At 51.7% G+C, this 13394-nt stretch overlaps 1 protein-coding gene and 1 pseudogene across 1 annotated transcript in view; one reads left to right on the top strand and one right to left on the bottom strand.

Annotated features, from left to right (window-relative positions):
* Nucleotides 1–2320: 2320 nt before the first annotated feature.
* On the bottom strand, nt 2321–9023 carry LOC102425467 (annotated as a pseudogene).
* Nucleotides 9024–11492: 2469 nt separating this feature from the next.
* The window catches only part of MEI1 (meiotic double-stranded break formation protein 1), a 51637-nt gene continuing 49735 nt past the window's right edge, over nt 11493–13394 (top strand). The window contains exon 1 of the mRNA XM_023762255.1: nt 11493–11630. Coding sequence (XP_023618023.1) covers nt 11493–11630 — 138 coding nt within the window. The remainder of the gene's footprint in view (nt 11631–13394) is intronic.

The following is a 13394-nucleotide window of genomic DNA, read 5'->3' as shown; positions in this document are numbered from 1 at the left end:
TGCTGGTGCCGCTCTTCCCGAGACCGAAAGCCTCCAGGGTCAAGGGGAACCTGAAAACCCAACTGGGGCCCCACGGAATCCACCAGTCTCCAAAAAGCTTGACATTTTAAAGCATTTGAGGTGTTTTCTGCTCCGGCATCGCTTTAGAAAATAGGCTGCAGGCCCAGAGTCCTCAGAACACATTGGAGAAGGCATGAGAGTAGCCTGTTTGCCCCCAAAGCCTCCAAATAAAATTGATTACTTGGAACCAGTAGGGTGCTGATTTTGTTGGCACCTGTTTTCTAAGTGCCCCCTTTTGGGGTTTGGGATACTTTGTGGGTGGGGTAGAAGCCACTTTTACTCTATGGTTTTGAAGGTTTGGGGAATGTGGGTCAGCCCAATGTCATCTCCCAACAGTTCCCCTCCCCAGCTCCTCACAGGAGGGTTTACTGAGGTTTCTACCATGGTTCTGTCCTGCCCTATTCCACACTAATTATGATCGAGATGAAATGCTCAGACGGCCTCAGCTGCTTGCGGGGAGGGTTAGTGCTCTGCAGTGGAAAACATTATTCACGTCCTTTTGGTCACAGGAAGGGGGCTGATCACCGGGCATCTCCCAGCTGGGGTTCTGCTGCCCATGAACAGACTCCACAGAAAAATCCCCACCTCTCCAATTCTCAAGCACTGCCAACCATAATTACTTGTTGCTTTGCCTGGCCCACCTGTGGGACATCCTGGAGCTAATTATTTGTTTTAATCAAGAGTAAAACTTGTGAGCCAAAGATTCTGGCTGATTCAGTTTCTAGTGAGAGCTTTCTTCCTGGCTAGAAAATGGTCACCTTCTCACTATGTTCTCACACATCCTCACACGCACTTTCCTTGGTGCATGTACATGGAGAACTTGAAAGATCTGTTTCTCTTCCTCTTCTTCTTCTTCTTTTGTGTGTGTGTGATATTCTATATAATAAAAGGCCAATATGCAAATTGTCCCCTCTGGAGTTTGACCGACCGGGAGTTTGACTGCTCAATGTGATATGCGCTGACCACCAGGGGGAGGTGCGGAATGAAGGAAGGCCTGGGCCGGCAGCTGGCAGCTGGAGGAAGGAAGGCCCCGGTCAACCCTGATTGCCAGCCAGGACTAGGGACCCTACCCGTGCACGAATTTCATGCACCAGGCCTCTACTATGAATGTATGTGTATATATAGATATATATAATTGATTTCAGAGAGGAAGGGAGAGGGAGAGAAAAAAAATCAGTGATGAGAATCATTGATTGGCTGCCTCCTGCACGGGATCGAGCCTGCAACTCAGCTATGTGCCCTTGATCAGAATTGAACCCAGGACCCTTCAGTCAGTAGGCCGACACTCTACCCACTGAGAGAAACCATCCAAGGCTCTCTTTCTCATCTTATAGGGCTACTAATCCTATTGGATTTGGGCCCTACGCTTATTACCTCCTTTAACCTTTATTACCTCCTAAAGTCACATTAGATGTTAATGCTTCAACATCTGAATTTGGGGTGCACAATTCAGTCCATTGTATTCACGGAGATATCTTTTTGAGGCTCACCATTCAACCCATTACTAGAGAGAGTTTGTTATGCATCGATAGATATATGCTCTATTGTAATAATTTACTTATCTGTTTCCTTGACTGGACTTCTAGTTCCTTGAGGACAAGGACTGTCTCTTATTCACTTTCTAAAAAAAAAAATCCTCACCCAAGGATATGTTTATTGATTTTATTGAGAGAGAGAGAGAAAGAGAAACACTGATGGCTTGCCTCTAATATAGGCCCCAAAACCTAGGTCTGTGTCCCGACCAGGAATGGAACCTGAAACCTTTTGGTGCACAGGAGGATGTTTCAACCAATTGAGCCACCTGGCTGGGGCATCTCTTGTTCATGAAACAAAAAATATTTTTATTGATTTTTAGAGAGTGCGTAAAGGAGAGGGATAGAAAGATAGAAATATTGATGAGTTGCTTCCCGCACCTTCCCTACTGGGGATCAAGCCCAAAACCCAGGCATGTGCCCTGACTGGAAATCAAACCAGTGACCTCTTAGTTCATGGGCTTAACCACTGAGCAACAGTGGCCAGGGTCTTGTTCACTTTTGGGTCCTCTAAATCCTACCACAGTTCCTGGCTCAAATTTTTGTCAAAAACAATACACACTTTGTCAACATGTTAAATATATATAAATAATACATATTGATATGGAAGATGTACGTGACATATTTTGCTCTGAGAAAGCAGTTTGCAACCTTTGTATGTTGTTGTAAAAAATGTATAGAAAAAGACTGGGAAAATATGTCAAAATGTTTGTTTGTTTTTGGTTTCTCCAACTTGCTTTATTAGAATGTCTGATTCTGTAATCAAAGAACTACCAAGAACATGCATACAAATGCTGTACAGTTTATGCTTAACAGCTACACGACACCTACAGACACTGGATCCAAAGTTTGGATGGCAAGGTAGCAAGTGGAAAACTGGAGGTGGGCTGGGACGGCACCTGCGTTGACTGCCAGTTCTCCCAGCCAACAGACTGGGTCTCCATCGCTGTGATCCCGTTCAACTGTACAGGTTTCCACTCTATGCAAAGGCAAAGGCCTCTGCACTCAATCCGAGTCGCTGTCTGTCTCAGCTTCTTTCACATCCACACGGAATTTGTATTCCTGGTCACATCCCATGTAAGCGTCGCTCATGAAGTACAGAGTGTAGCTGTGGGCACCAGTGGCCGGGGCCACGAAGTCAAGCTTCACCTTGGCCTTCTGCTGCAGGGTCAGCCTCTTGATGGAGATGAGGCTATTGGACTTGGCATCTCCGATCACCACCCACCAGCCCTCTTCACGTTTCTGTGGGAAGAGAGGTGCAATCACGGGACCTGTGACTTCCTCCTCTCGCTCCAGCTGTACCAGCACCACCACGGGCCCGCCACTGCGGATGCCATCCTCATCGACCACCTCGTAAGAGAGCTCAATATTAGGGTAGCGGTTGCAGAAGCGGGCCACGTCCGCCATCTGGCCGTCAGACAGCCGAAGCAGCGCATTTCGCTCTTCATCCTCCAGCTCCATGATGTCGAAAACACTCTCCACTCCCTTGTCTGTGCAGCGTTTGATGTGCTCTGAGGTGAAGTGTGGCAGCTGCTTCAGGTCTGGGTCCTTGGACCACATGGCCTGGGTGACCATCTGGGCCAGTTCCATGGCTGCCAGAGCAGGACTGAGCCACCCATTGCTAGCGAGGACGTCCACACAGGCCTGGATGAGCCGGATCGCCTTGCTAAGGATCTCTGCGGTATCCGACTGCAGCTCGGCACTCAGCTGCATGCGGGCCAGGTGAGCCTGCAGGAGCAGGTTGGTCTTGACACGCGGGTCATTAAACTTAGGGTTGTTCAGCTTGTGCGGGACCTTCTGAGCCAACTGCCGCAGGAGGTTGTCCTCACGGTGCCGGATGGGAATGTCCTCGTACTCGGCCGCATTGGAGATGATCTCGATGAGCCCCCGCACCTTGGTCCTGGCATTCAGGGACATGCTGAAGAGCTCTATGGTTGTGTAGTTGATGTGATAGTAGGCGGCGATCAAGCCCAGGTTCAGAGGTGCCACGTCCATCTCGTCCTCTATGCTGATGCACTTGGACTGCTCCAGGTCACTCAGGGTCTGCTCCACCAGCTCCGACAAGTGGTCAGACAGGTGGCGGTGGGAGATGCCCTGCAGGTTGTAGTAGTTGGGGTTCTGTGTCAGGCGGCGGTACAGAAAGGTCCAGGTGAGGTAGTCCACGGCGTCCTGCTTGTTCTCCATGGTCTTGGTGACAATCTCAGCGTTGAAGTGGTCATGCATGCAGTGGTCCAGGTGAGACTCCACTGGCAAGGGCTCGTATAAGAACTTCTTGAAGAAATCCTTTTTGGAGCCCTGGCACATGATGACACAGCGCCCCTCGTCATCCTGCAGAGGTCGGTTGGCACGCCCCACCATCTGAAGCACGTCATAGATGGGGTAGTCCACGTACGCGTGAATCTTGCCATTGTAGTACTGGGTGTCCGTGATGATCACCAGGTGGGCGGCCACGCTCATGCCCCAGCAGAGACTCCGAGAAGCGACCACCACCTGGATGGCCCCTGAGCTGAAGAGCTGCTCCACCAGGCGCCGCTCCACGGGGCTGAGCCCCTCGTGCAGGTAGCCCACACCGTTCAACAGCGTCTCCCTGAGCGTGTTGTCGCTCAGCTTCTCCAGGTACGGGATCAGGTCCTTCTCGGTGCAGTGCAAGAACCTCTGCCGCTGGGTGTCCGCTGCACACGTGCTGAGGATGTCGACTGCAGTGAGGCGGGCCTGCTTGCGGGACGGCACAAAAACGATGACAGGCTTCTTGGGCGAGTGCTTGGTGATTGCGTGGCACACGGGCTTGGCCATGGACAGCAGGCGAGTCTGTGTGTGGCTGATGTTAAAGCCCTGGATGTGCAGCTCCAAGGGCACAGGGCGCACATTCGGGTGGAAGTTGAAGGTGGACGTGGCACTGCACCCCAGCCAGTGGGCCACATCCTTAGCGTTTGAGAGCGAGGAGCTGAGTGCCACAATGCGAATGGGCCGCTCGATCTGGGAGGAGATATAGCGCATCCGGGAGCAGATCGCTTCCAAAACAGGCCCATTCTCGCCCCCGATGAGGTGGACCTCGTCCACCACGAAGAGGCTGATGTTCTGGACGTTCTTGCGCTGCTTCCAGCGCCGAGAGAGGATGTCCCACTTCTCAGGGGTGCTGATGACGATGTTGCCTTTGCCCAGAAGCTTGAGGTCTGTGCTGGTCTCGCCCGTCAGAAGCACCACCTTCTTGCCGAGCCGGCCCTGGAACTTCTCGTACCAGTCCCTGTACACCTGCTCTGCCAGCGCCTCCATGGGGGTGATGTAGACACAGCGCCCCTCCGAGCTCTGCAGCAACTTGCGCAGGATGGCGAACTCCGCACAGATGGTCTTCCCGCTGCCGGTGGGTGCTCCCACAAACACGTTGTCATCACTGTTGTACACGGTGTTAAACACTTGGGTCTGGATGGGGTTGAAGAAAGGAAATTTACCTTGGTAAAGGCTCTCGAAGGCGCTGTTTCTCAAGGCAGACACGGGCAAGGGCTGCAGGTCCAGAAGTTCCGTGGGAGGTGGGTACTTCTCTGGCAGGATCAGGTATCGGAAAGAGACCGGAAGCTGGGTCTCACAAGAGAGCCAGCGGTCAGACACCACTCGGATGAAGTACTGAGGGGGCAGTGGTTCAAAGACGGGCACAAAGAACGTAATGAGGTGCTCATCCTGGGCATACGTGGCCTTGAGTAGAAAGTACTCATGGTGCAGTATCACCTCACTGTCCACATCCTCCACCAGAATCCAGAATGCCTCGGAGGAACCATGGACCTTTTCATCCCACTGGAAGTCTGGCGTGATGGTCAGCTCTACCTTCAGGGTGGAGCGAGTGATGGGCTGCAGGTGCACCGACAGCTCCAACTTGGGGAACAGGTGGACGTATTTGTGGACGGTCTTGCCCATCCTCGGCATGCGGATGAGCTCCCCTATCTCAACGTCTTTCAGGTCATACAGACGCTCAAAGGGGAATTCTTTCTTCTCAATCTTCTTCACTGCTTCCTCAGGGAGTTTGCGGAACTGACGCAGCGGACACATGGACCGCCACATGCGTTTATCGATCATCTTGCAGAGATTCAGGGTCTTGTCTGTAAGCTGTGCCCAACCTCGGTTCAGGACCATTTCAAAGATGGCCCGCATCAACCGGCCCGCCGACTGTGTGACGTACACCATGTCAGCCATCAGTGCCACGCCCTCCACTTTCAGCCGTGAGATGAAGGCTTGGAGGAGCACGTTGATCTTCGCGCTGGGCTCCTCGATGCTCTCCTTTACGGGAAGGGGCACCCTCTCCAACAGCTTCTGCAGTTCCAGCTTCTCCTCCTCCCTCACAGTGATGTTCTTGAACTCTGAGGACAACGAGAAGACTCTGAAGAGCTCAGCCTCGCTCAGAGTGGGCTTCAGCAGCTGGTTGTAGGTCTGCACGGTGTCGTTGGTGATGTAGTAGTGGCTGGCTATACGGCCCAGTTCTGTCACCTGGAAGTTGCCTGTCTTCTTATCATACTTGACCAGGTTGTTCTTATCCAGCATCGAGGCAGCGGTATGCACCAGGTCCAGCCGGCGCTGGTGCAGCAGGGGGTCTCCCTTGAGGTCGTCATGAGAGATGCCGTAGAGGGTTGGGGACCGGAGCATTCGGATATACAGGTAGGCATAGCCCAGCCAGTTCACTGCATCCTTTGCATTCTGGACATTTCCCAGCACGATTTCCGCGTTGAGCATGTCAGGCAGCTTTGACACCATCTGGCTCTCAATAGGAAGCTGCTGGTTGAGGAGGGACAGGTAGTACTGAAGCTCCCCATGCGATGTGATGAGGATGCCTTCGCCCTTGGTGTCATACTGGGGTCTTCCGGCTCGTCCCAGCATCTGCAGAATGTCCAGTGCTCCCAACTCTGTCCAGCGCCCCTTCTCTGGACTATACACCTGGGTGCCTTTGATGATGACTGTATGTGCGGGGAGATTCACACCCCAAGCCAGAGTTGCTGTGGAAACTAAAACCTGAATGTGTTTATCAGCAAAAAGGTCCTCTACGAGTGTCCTGTTCATTCTGGTCATGCCCGCATGATGAATAGCAAAGCCGTAGGGCAGCAGATCCTTCAGCTCCAGGTTCTTGCACTGCTCTGCCTCCGTCCGAAGGACTTCTGTGGAGGCGGAGCCCTCTCTCAGAAACAGACCCAGAGTGTCCTTCTCCAGGCACATGTCCCGAATGGCCCTGGCCGTCTTCCCAGTCTCCTTCCGGGAGTGGACAAACACCAGCACCTGATTTTTCCCCGCATGTCCCATGATCTTCTCGTAGACTATTTCATTCATGATCTGGAAACGCTTGATAGCTTTTTTCTCTGTGATGCCTACGTAGGTCTGCTCCAGAGGCACTGGGCGGAAGCTATTGTCGAAGTAGAAGAGGCCCTTGGCAGGATCAACACGCAGAAATGTGGCCACATCTTCGTAGTTGGGGAGGGTGGCGCTCAGCCCGATGAGTCTGACCTCCTCTTGGGTCATCTCAACGTTTCGGATGGCCCTGGCCACCACAGCTTCCAAGACAGGACCTCTGTCATCGTGGAGGAGGTGGATCTCATCCAGAATGATGAGCCGCACAAGCTGGGTGTAGGTTCGCTCCCCACCCTTGCGGGTAATGATGTCCCACTTCTCAGGGGTGCAGACAATGATCTGAGTGGCACTGATCTCCTCCTTGCGCAGCTGGTGGTCGCCAGTCAGTTCTGCAACAGTAATGCCGTATGTGGCCAGGCGCTTCCCAAAGCTGCCCACCATCTCCTGCACCAGGGAGCGCATCGGGGCGATGTAGACGATCTTGAAGTTGTCCACGTTGATAGTGCCGTCGGGGTTAATGTGCTTCCCGATCTCGCGGAGCATGCACATCAGGGCCACGTTGGTCTTCCCGGCGCCAGTGGGGGCGCACAGTAGCAGGTTCTCGTCTGTCTCCAGGGCGGCCCGGTAGAGCTTACTCTGGATCCGGTTCAGCGTCTTGAAGCCCTGGAACCCAGCCTGGGCGTACTTGGGCAGCTTCTCCACCGGAAGCAGTTGTTCCTCGGAGCCGAAGGGCTTGGGCTTCAGAGCAGGCACGTGCACCTCTTCGTAGCCTTTACGCTGGCGCCGAAAGGATCCATCCGGAAGCTGACAGCGTTTGTTGGCCATGAAGTGACTCCCTTGCGTAAAAACCAGGTCCTCCAAGTCCAGAACCTGCCTCAGAGCCAATGCCTCCCCGCCCTGGTCCAGATCCATGGTTTCCAGATCAGTGTCCAGGCGGGACTGCCGCACGCGCTCCCTCCGGGACCGCTCCTCCCGGATCAGATCCTCCTCCTCCGTCTCCTGAAGTCGGTAGAGGAACTTGGATAACTCTGGATCAGCTTCCATCTTTCCCATGAGCCTTTCCTTTTCAGCTTCACTCTGTGCACTGGCCAGCAAGGTGCAATAGAAAATCATCACCCTGTGCTGCCGCAGCACGTTAATAAAATCGAAAGTATTGAAACCGAGCAGGAGCACCAGCTGGTTCTCACACTCCCGGTCATCACTGGCCGTCTTTAAGACTTCCAACACTTCGTCTGCCTTCTCCTGCGATACAATGGCATCATCATAGAAGCGACTGAGCTGCCGCTGCAGCCAAAACGCATCGATGTCCCGAGGGTGCAAATCCTTCTTCTTAGAACCCTTCAGTTCACCAGAGGCTACAAGATTAGCTGAGAGGGTGCAGCGCACCACAGCCTCATCCCCTTCCATGTCATCATCGGACGCCTCTTCTCGAACCTCCCCATAAACATCTTCATCGCCTTCCTCCTCATCAGACTCAAACTGGACATTCACACCATAGGTCTCATCAACGTTGTCATCCATATTCTGGATTTCCCCGTCTCCGCCATAGTCTGTGATCTTCTTGCCCAAGTTCACCAGCACATGGTATCGGGTATCATCTGTCTGCCCCAGCAACAGGTCGATCTCCTTTCTCCTTTCCTTGTCACGAAGCTTTTCATTCTTTAGGACAGCTAGAACTTCATCAGCTGCCCCACAAAGAATATCACGGGGCTGGTCCCCAAGGGCAGCCTGGATGAAGCTGAGCAGCACTTGGTAAATCTCCCGGGTTGTTTTGGTTTTGGGCTTATAGATGATGCCCACCATCTCATCGATGCCCTCCGAGAGCAGAGTGTACCCCTGCATCTTGTTGATGGCGTGACGGTCCTCGTCACGCTTTCTTCGCTTGGCTCTTCTTTCCTCCTGCATCTGTGGTCTGGTCCGTTGAGCCTTATCTCCCATCCGGGTGCCCTCCAGCTTCCCAACCAGGGATAGCACCTCTCCTGTGGTTTTATCCCGGCAGGTCCGGTCAATGAGAGAACGGTCAGCTTGGAGGACAAGATTCGAGTTCGCCTTGTACTCGTACTGCAGGCTCTGGGCGGTCACATCTGCCATGGCGGCGGCTGCTCTGGGGTTCGGCGACCCGCTCCCCTAAACAGCACGCTCCGGAGGCCCTAGTGGGGTCCTGCCCCAGGAGGTCCAGGTGTTCCCAAAGGTGTAGACGGAGTCAGCGAATAATGAAGGAATGACACGGAGACAGCGTTCAGTTGGTCAGCAGCCTAGCCAGGTTCTAGCCAGGATCTCCAGCCAGGTTCTGTGTTTCATTGTCTTGTTACATCTGTGTTTATACCAGTTGATTTTAATCCTATCAATTTCTATTCCAAAGGTTAGGGTGTTTCTTATCTCCATTCCAGGGAGTAAAGACTATGTAGCTTAAGTGTGATTGTTCGTAGTTAAAGTGATTAACTACCCTCCTGGCACTTAGTTAAGGGGTTTTATTCCCTCCCTAACTTCAGGGGAAAATCCCTACCTGGGGAACAACCTTTCTCGGAGAGGTGACCTTGGTTAAAACACATAGTGCCAAGAAGGGGAGCAAACATATCAAGAACAGTATGCCATATACGCCAGGTCCCTTGAAACATATGCTGTGCAGATGTTTCTTCCCTGCAGCGACTGCGTCAAGCAGCCAGGATGGACCGGCTTCCGGCAAGGCCTGGCGCTCAGGGCTCTACTCCCACCAGACCAACTCAGGGAAGACGCTCAGGAGGCAAAGAGAAACAAATTCCCTCAGCTTCCGGGTCTCAAGCTGGAAGGGCGGGTCTTTGGCGGGTGCCTAGCGTTGTGGGGGGTGGGAGGCTGTTTTTTCTTTTATCTTCTTCATTAAACATGTATTCCTATTATACATGTGTTGAATGTTTTTTGTTTGCTTATTTTACATATGTGAATACTATATAATTATGTACCTTTTGTACACTTAACATTTTAGTGGGGATTTTTCCAAATTAATATCTACTTTTCTCAAACATTACTTCATAATACTCCATTGAATAAGAAACCATTATTTCCCAAACTATTTTGCCATAGAAAGCATCTTTTCCACTCAGCCATACTGCTTCTGAATGTAGAAAACACCTCTTGAACTTACCTTCTTCAACATTAACCAATTGCTGGGCATTTTTATTTTTTTAAGTTTTGAACCACTCTTAGTTTAAATATATTTCTTTATTGATTTCAGAGAGGAAGGGAGAGGGGGAGAGAGAGATAGACACATCATAATGGGCTGCCTCCTGCACACCCCCTACTGGGTTGATGGAGCCCACAACCCAGGCATGTGCCCTTGACCAGAATCGAACCTGGAACCCTTCAGACGGCAGGCAGAGGCTCTTCAGTGGTTCTCAACCTTCTGGCCCTTTAAATACAGTTCCTCATGTTGTGACCCAACCATAAAATTATTTTCGTTGCTACTTCATAACTGTCATGTTGCTACTGTTATGAATCTTCATGTAAATATCTGATATGCAGGATGGTCTTAGGCGACCCCTGTGAAAGGGTCATTTGACCGCCAAAGGGGTCGAGACCCACAGGTTGAGAACCGCTGTATCCACTGAGCCAAACTGGCTTAGAGCTGCTGGGTATTTTGATGCTAAATGAATCCTTCTAGATTGATGGGATGTTAATCTATTTAACATAATAAGTTTTTCCTCTTCAGTGTGCCTGGTGAGCTCACAAAGTCTCCAGTGTTGTGGAGCCCTCTGTGGGAGGACATTTTGAGGGGCATGTCTTGTAAGATGTCACATAAATTTATTTTTATTTTTTAAAAAATATATTTTATTGATTTTTTACAGAGAGGAAGGGAGAGGGATAGAGAGTTAGAAACATCAATGAGAGAGAAACACCGATCAGCTGCCTCCTGCACGCCCCCTACTGGGGATGTGCCTGCAACCAAGGTACACGCCCTTGACTGGAATCGAACCCAGGACCCTTCAGTCCGCAGGCGGATGCTCTATCCACTGAGCCAAACCGGTTAGGGCAAGATGTCACATAAATTTAAAATAATCATGCTAATAGTGATTAGATAAAAATACCTGAAATCGCTCATTTAATTTTTTAATAGACATAGATTGCTTCCTTTTCCTAGGTAATGTCAGCTTCTTTCTTTTTTTTAAATATATATTTTATTTATCTTTTTTGCAGAGATGGAGGGAGAGGGATAGAAAGTCAGAAACATCAATCAGCTGCCTCCTGCACACCCCCTACTGGGGATGAGCCCGCAGCCAAAGTACTTGCCTTTGACTGGATTCGAACCTGGGACCCTTCAGTCCGCAGGCCGATGCTCTATCCACCGAGCCAAACCAGTCAGGGCCTATATTTCTTTATAAATGCTTTTCAATCTTCGATGTGATGAAGACTGCAGACCACGGGAGGGAGTGCTTGGCTCGGTGGCGCGCGCTCTGGTCCTTGCGCAGGCGCGTTACACTGCCCCTCCCCCTGCCCCCGCCCCCGCCCCCGCCCCTGCCCAGCCGGGGGCTCTTTCCTGTGCGCGTGCGCACGAGTTGCGCGGGGAAAACGTGTTGCCGCCGCTGCCGCGTGAGCGCAGAGATGGCTGTGAGGGACGAAGAGGCGGTGCTGCTCTTCAAGAGGGCGCACCACCGGCACGACCCGCGCTGGCTGCTGCCCGCGTGCCCACGCCTCTGCCTGGCCTGCGTGCTGGAGCTGCTGCCGGAGCCCGGGGTGTCGGTGCGCACCCCCCTCCCCCCTCGGCCGCCAGAGCCGCCTTCTTCCCTGCACCCGCTCAGCCCCCGTCCCCCCCAGGCCCGTTCCACACTCGGTGCCCCAGTGGGCCTGTCTCGCCTGCCCTCCCCCCTCTCTCCAGCGGCCCTGCCAGAGGCCGACCTCGCTCCATTTCTCCAGGCTCCGGCCTTAGCTCAGGCCTCCTCCATTGCAGTCGCCTGCGCCCCCCGGGGCCAGGCGCACACGCGCCGGGGGCCCTTCATTTCCTCCAGGTTCCTGAGGGTGGAAATGTGCCGGGGAGGCCTGCGTGGTGGGGGTGGCAGAAGTGGGGTGAGGGGAAGACTTGTGCTCGCGAGATCGGGCAGAGCGTGGGCGCTGTCCCCGGGGCTCGCCCACCTTTGCCCTGAGTTTTGCGGTCCGCAGCCGCATCCCGCCCAGTCAGCGGGGAGGGTGAGCGGGGCATGGAATCCGGGTCTCGGGTGCGGGGAGGGGCCATATCAGTGGTCCTCAGAGTGCCTTTACACTTTCAAAAAGTGTTGAGGACCCCAAAGAGCTTTTGTTTACGAGTATGTGGGTTATAGCCACTGATGGATGTATATTTTATTGACTTCAGAGGAAGGGAGAGAGAGGAACATCAATGAGGAGAGAGAATCATTGATCGGCTGCCTCCTGTGCGCCCCCTACTGGGGATGGAGCCCGAAACCCAGGCCTGTGCCCTGACCCGGGTGGAACCGCGACCTCCTGGTTCATAGGTTGACGCTCAACCACTGAGCCACGCTAGAGGGCGCCACTGATATTTACTAGAAAGCAAAACAAAAATTTAAAATAATTTACTTAAAACAATAGTAAATCTATTTCCTATTAAGATGATTCTTTTTATTCTGGCAAAAATACATAACCTAAAATTTACCATTTTGCTATTTTAAGTGTATAATGTATAAGCATTATAATTAAAAAAGTGAAAAGTAACTACATTTTCCAAAACGAAAAAGATAGTGAAGAGTACTGGCTTTATTTTACATTTTTGGAGGTGTCTTTAATGGCCGGCTTATTTGGAGACAGCTGGATTTTCATGTATGCATTTAATCTGTTATCACATGTTGTGTGATATTTGGAAAGCTTCACCATACACTTGTGAGAGAATAAGAGTGAAAAAGGCAAATAGCACCTTAGTGTGATATGAAATAATTTTGATCTCATGGATCCCCTGGAAGGGTTTTGGGTGTTCTCAGGGTCCCCAGACTACAGTGAGAACGGCTGAGCTCGCTGATAACATCTGAGATATCGCTGAGGCCAGAAGTTCTGAGGTTGTCATTCTTGGGCAGTGAGTGAGTCAGAGACACAGAGATGAATAAGACAGTGCGGTAGGGGGAGAAAATAAGAGAGCACATTATTGGGAATGTCAGAGATGGATATAGCTGGTCAAGTGCTGTGTGGGATAAGGAGGGGAATTAGGAAAGGTGTTTTTTTAGAGGAGGAAGCATTTGAATTAGGCTTGAGAAGATGGGTAAGATTTGGACCGGAAGAGATGGGGGATCTTATCCCGGGAGGTGGATATTAATTAACAAGGATGAGTTTGGGGAAGTAGAATGTTTGAAGGGAAGTTGAGGTTGCATAACCAGGTTAAGCTCAGTTCCTTGAAGAGTTTGAATCCAAGCTAAGGCGCTTGGACTAAATCAGATTGAGAGGTGGAGAGTCATTGAGATTTTTTGGAGGGACTCATTTAGAGCGCTAGCTTAATGGATTATGTAGGAGTTATTGGTGAAGGAA

The sequence above is a fragment of the Myotis lucifugus genome, unplaced genomic scaffold (genome assembly GCF_000147115.1).
Source record: "Myotis lucifugus unplaced genomic scaffold, Myoluc2.0 scaffold_239, whole genome shotgun sequence".
Taxonomy (NCBI): domain Eukaryota; kingdom Metazoa; phylum Chordata; class Mammalia; order Chiroptera; family Vespertilionidae; genus Myotis; species Myotis lucifugus.
The sequence above is the reverse complement of the archived record's forward strand: the minus strand, read 5'-3'. Positions and strand labels throughout refer to the sequence as shown.